Source organism: Hyperoodon ampullatus (genome assembly GCF_949752795.1).
Source record: "Hyperoodon ampullatus genome assembly, chromosome: 4".
Lineage (NCBI taxonomy): Eukaryota > Metazoa > Chordata > Mammalia > Artiodactyla > Ziphiidae > Hyperoodon > Hyperoodon ampullatus.
Genome location: NC_136917.1, coordinates 125,073,257 through 125,079,256, shown reverse-complemented (window position 1 = coordinate 125,079,256; position 6,000 = coordinate 125,073,257). Strand labels below are relative to the sequence as shown.

Below are 6,000 nucleotides of genomic sequence, written 5' to 3'. Positions count from 1 at the left end.
ACTGTTTTCCCATATTGGTCTGAATCACAATACTGACATAAAATCTCAAGTATAAAAATAGACTAAAAAATTGGTAGGGTTATTATCTAAGTCTTTGCACATAGCACAAGATGTAGTATAGTTAACTGTTCCACTGAATACAGTATACAAGAGAAATTAATGCATTTAGGATACAGGATTTTCCCCATTAATTTGAAGTAATTTTTTTTAATTGGAGTACAGTTGCTTTACAATGTTGTGTTATTTTCTACTGTACAGCAAAGCGAGTCAGCTATACATATACATATATCTCCTCTTTTTTGGATTTCCTTCCCATTTAGGTCATCACAGAGCATTGAGTAGAGTTCCCTGTGCTATACAGTAGGTTCTCATTAGTTATCTATTTCATACATACTATCAATAGTGTATATATGTCAATCCCCATCTCCCAATTCATCCCACCCCCTTTTACCCCTTGGTGTCCATACATTTGTTCTCTACATCTGTGTCTGTATTTCTGCTTTGCAAATAAGATCATCTATACCATTTTTTTAGATTCCACATATATGCGTTAGTAAACGATATTTGTTTTTCTCTTTCTGACTTACTTCACTCTGTATGACAGTCTCTAGGTCCATCCACGTCTCCACAAATGACCAGATTTCGTTTCTTTTAATGGCTGAGTAATATTCCATTGTGCATCTTCCTTATCCATTCCTCTGTTGATGGACATTTAGGTTGCTTCCATGTCCTGCCTATTGTGAATAGTACTGCAATGAACATTGGGGTGCATATGTCTTTTTGAATTATGGTCTTCTCTGGGTATATGACCAGTAGGAGGATTGCTGGCTCATATGGTAGTTCTATTTTTAGTTTCTTAAGGAACTTCCATACTGTTCTCCATAGTGGTTGTATCAATTTACATTCCCACCAACAGTACAAGAGGGTTCCCTTTTCTCCAGAATGATGGCCATTCTGACCAGTGTGAAGTAATTACTTCTAATTGTCACAGAATTAACTACAACTCAGTAAATCCTGTTTTATTTAAAATTTAATGCTGTGGCTATTCAAAATATCCTATTTGTAAGAATATTTATAGTTCTTTGTTATGAGTTTTAAAGTTACTGGAGTAACTTATTTAACTGTTCTTATCTTTTACCACTTTTAGTCAGAACAAATGGAAAGAAATAGACAAAATGTTCTGCAAAAATAAAAGAAGCTGGTAGTCACTAATATAATGCATCATTATCAGAATTAATCCTGGATATAGTTTATAGAGCACCCCTAGCCTAAGACTAGTAGGAACCTCAATAAATGATAATTCTCTTCTTTCTGGTTCTCATGTAGCTAATGCTGTTCAAAAGGTTTAGAAAATCAAGTTTAACCTGACACAGTTTAACATTCTAAGAATGCATTAATTTTCCCACAGATGAAGAGAAGTAAAGAATTGATAACTAAAAATTGCAATCAAGAAGAAATAAGTATTCTTCGTTGTTGGAAATGTAGAAAATGCATAGCAGGTTCTGGTTGTTTGATGGAATGTCTTGAGAATCAAGTGACTAAGGTGAGTATTGCTAACTGTATAATCGTCAGATAATTTCCTAGTATAGGAATGCTGGGGGTACACCTACACATGCACACATATCCCTCCACACCTGACTTAGCTTTTACCTTATTTTACCTGATCCACTGAAAACATTTCAAAGTGGTATTCAAAAGGCATCCCACCTTCCACAGTTACAATTAAGTTTACCTCTAGCTGCTGACATTAACATGACCTTAAAGTTTTAAGTGCAGGATCACAAACATAGGTTGAAGATAATAATCCATGTTTATTTTATCCCCACCATGAGTGAACCTTAGTCATCACCACACAATTAAATTCAAGATCATATTAAAAAATAGAAAACCTATTTTTATATGTATATAAAAACATATACATATATATATAAACATATATACATACATGTTATATATATAGTATTCAGTATGGGCCTAAAAGAGAAAGTTCATGTATAATTTAACAGTCAATAGAAAAACCTGAATAATATTTAAAAGCATTTAATTGGTTGTCCTGGTAAAAGTAAATGTTTTTTAAAAAAAAGATAAAATCCCTAAACTTCTCTAAGAGCAGTATGCAAGAGGCAGTATCAAAGAGGTCCAAACTAGGTAGTAATCCATGCACTTTACAAGGAATTCTCAATTCAGCAGAGAGAGTGGATGTAATTGTTTTCATCCCCTTCTTTGAGAGACTGTTTTGTTTAAGTTTTTCCTCAGCCACATTTGATCATGATTATTTCCTATGCACTCTAACAGATTAGCCAGCTTGAACTCATAATAGTGGAAGACTTTGACTGCATACTTACTACATGTCAGATACTTTTGTTTTAAACATTTTTTAAAAACTGAAAAAGCATTTTAATTGGAGGAAAAAATCTTTTCATGCTGAGTGTTTTATTGGGTGTAATTTATAGAGTAAAAAGAAAAGTATACAGCTTGATAAATTTTTTTCAGCCCAGCCCTGCTACGAATCAGATCAAGACATACAATATTTTCATCACCCCAGAAAGTTGTTTTGCCCTTTTCCAGGCAATACTCCCCTCTCACAAGACAACCAGTATATTGATGTCTATCACCATAGACTAGTTTTGCCTGTTCCTGACCTTCATGCTAATGGAATCATATAGCAAATACTCTTTTGCACCTGACTTATTTTCCTCAGCATAATGTTTTAAAGGCTCATTTATGTTTTGTGTTATGTAGTTTGCTTCCTCTTTCCTGAGTAGTATGCCATTTATGAATATACCAAAATTTATCAATTTTTTCTGCTGATGGACATTTGAATTTCTAGTTTTGGGTTATGAATAAAATGGCTATCAGTATTCTTTTTTTTTAAAGATGTTGGGGGTAGGAGTTTTTATTAATTAATTTATTTATTTTTGCTGTGTTGGGTCTTCGTTTCTGTGCTAGGGCTTTCTGTAGTTGTGGCAAGTGGGGGCCAGCCTTCATCGCGGTGAGCGGGCCTCTCACTATCGCAGCCTCTCTTGTTGCGGAGCACAGGCTCCAGACGCGCAGGCTCAGTAGCTGTGGCTCACGGGCCTAGTTGCTCTACAGCATGTGGGATCCTCCCAGACCAGGGCTCGAACCCGTGTCCCCTGCATTAGCAGGCAGATTCTCAACCACCGCGCCAGCAGGGAAGCCCGCTATCAATATTCTTGTAAAAGACTTTATGTGTTTGTGTTTTGTTATTTCTTTTTGATATATACATAGGAATGAATTTGGGGGGGGGGTCATAGAGTAGGTGTATTTTAAGTTTTTTAGAAGCTGCTAGTAGTTTTCCAAAGTGAATGTTCACTTCCAGCAGCAGTGATGAGAATTCCAGTTGCTCTACACCTTTTGTCTACAGGTGGTATTTTCAGACTTTGTAACTTTAGACATTCTGTAGATGTATAGTGGTATATCATTATAGTTTTAGTTTGCTTTTTCCTAGTGATAATGATGTCCAGTACCTTTTTTTATGCTTATTAGGTAGGCATTCTTTTGAATGTTTTATATTATTCATTCCTTATAGTATAAGGATAGAAGGATAGATTATCTTGAAGGAGATAATCTGTCATCTCAATTTTATAGATAAGCGAACTGAGGCACAGAAGATTAAATAAATTGCCTCAGATTACACTTTTACCAGCAGTGCAGTTACAGTTGAACCTGACAGTGAGGGTCCTGAGCTTGTGCACCTCACCCCACACTCTCTTTACTGCCTTTGCTCCTCCATCAGGGTATTATGCAATGTCACACCTTCTCAATAAGCAAGAGAAGTTCAAACACTGCTCTAGGATGTAATGGGATAGGTTGTAGAAGAGAGTGGTACAAGATTGAAAAAACATTCTGGTCCTCTAGGAGCTTTAAACTGTAGTTGAAAATAGGCCAAGCAGTGTAGCCTGATTTGATAAGTACTGTAACAGAGGAATGTGAGCAAATGTTGCCTGGGCTAGTCACAGAGTCTTCCCAAAGGAGATTGTGAAATCTATGTATGTATTTTTTTTACAGATTTTTAAGTATAATTTGTAAACCATAAAATTTATTTATTGTAAGAATACAATTCAATGATAACAGTTTTAAAATCTTTCTCTTACCTCAGAAAGTTTTCTTAGGCCCATTTGCCCTGTTTCCAAGCCCAGCCTTGGGCAACCACTGATTTGCTTTCTGTCACTATAGTTTTATATATAAAATAAAATGTTTATATATATACATAATAAAATACATATTCATATATAATTATTGAAACTAACTTATAAAATAAAAATATATTTATTAAAAATAGATATAAAATACATAGTTACATAAAAATATTATTTAAATATTTTTATATTTATATAAAATAATGTATATAAAGGTATATATATTATATGCATATAAAATAAAACATATATATATAAAACCTGTTAAAAACCTGCCTGAGGAATAATTCAATATCATTGTTAAGTCTAGGGGGAAGGAGGAGTATACAATTAGAGAGGGATCCTGAGGGGACTTCTAAAGTAGTGGTAATGTTGTACTTACCTGGGTGGTGGGTGTATTGGTATTTGCTTCTCTTTAAGTATTTCTTTGAACTATACAAACATATTTTACATTTATAAATATATGCATTTGGTATAAATATTAAAGATGAACTTAGAAGCATCTGTTTTAATTAAAGGAAACAATAAAGTAAAATATTGGAATCTAAAAGTAATCTATCAGATGCTATGCTGAAAGAATGCTAAATTTATCACCTATCAAATCATCTTAATTTATTACCTATTTAACAATATAATTTAAAATGTATCTGTGTATAAAATAAGTGTTTTTCTTGTTTCTGGAAGTGTTTTGTTTGTCTACTTTCTGTAAATGAAATCACAACATAGGTGGGTATTCTTCTGGGAATTGCTGCTTTTACTTAATATCAGCATGTAGTGTAGCTCCAGTTTTTCACTTTTGTGTAGTATTCCAGTGTATTAATATATCACAATTTATAATTCACTCTACCATTGAGTTAAATCTAGTTGTTTTGCTCTTACAAGCCATGCTACTTGTCCATATCTTGACAAACATAGGCAGGAGTATATTACTGGAAATGGAGTTGTATGTTGCAGGATATGTGATTCTTCACCTTTACTGGGCAATGCTAAGTTGTTTTCAAATGACAGTCCCATGAGCAGCAGTTAAACATTGCTGTGATTCCACATCTTTGCCAACATTTAACATCTTTTCATTGTTTAAGGCTGTTTGTGTTTTCTGTGAAATGTCTTTTTTTCCTTGCCTGTTTTTCTAATATGTAGCTTTGATTTTTGGAAGCTCTTTATGTACTCTGAATACTAATTATTTGTTGGTTATTGTATTGCAAATATCTTTTGCCAGTTTATATAACTTGTATTTCACTCTTTGTGGTATCCTTTGATGAACAGAATTTGTAAAATAATATAGATAAATTTATTAATCATCTCCTTTATGTTCTGTACTTTTTGTTTAAGAAATTCTTCAGTACCCTGAGGAGAAGATTTTTTCCTTTCCTTCTACTGAATACCAAAGTGGAGATAGGCAGCTTTCCTTCTTTGTCCTTCTGAGCAACAGGTTTATTTCTCATTCACCCTTATACTGATATTATAACCCAGCTTTATGTAGGAGTTCCCTCTTACAGTCTCCCGACCCTGAGCAAACCCTGGACTTTGTCTCCTGTCTTCCTCACCCCATGAAGGTGTGAAATGGCCCTCAGAAGAACATAAAGGATCAGGAAACTGAAGAAATAGCATCCACAGCTGTTGGCTCCAGAACCACACTTGTTTAGCCCTGACCAATGCCAGGAAATGGAAGTGTCACACGCTGCCTCTTAGTCCCCACAGAACTAGGAACTGGACATTGGAATCACTAACTTTTGCCGCAGACTAAGTACCTTCAAAACCAAGCTTGCTAGAAGAAACAGCACAAATATACTCATCACTTCTGCTTTCATAATATTGAGCAGTGTATCAGCTTGGGGAA

The 6,000-nt window shown here is 34.4% G+C and overlaps 1 protein-coding gene across 1 annotated transcript in view; it reads left to right on the top strand.

Annotated features, from left to right (window-relative positions):
* Positions 1 to 1,408: 1,408 nt before the first annotated feature.
* The window catches only part of RNF180 (ring finger protein 180), a gene marked incomplete at both ends in the record, with an annotated part of 236,673 nt that continues 232,081 nt past the window's right edge, over positions 1,409 to 6,000 (top strand). The window contains one exon of the mRNA XM_079702308.1: positions 1,409 to 1,543. Within this exon, the coding sequence (XP_079558434.1) occupies positions 1,409 to 1,543 (135 nt within the window). The remainder of the gene's footprint in view (positions 1,544 to 6,000) is intronic.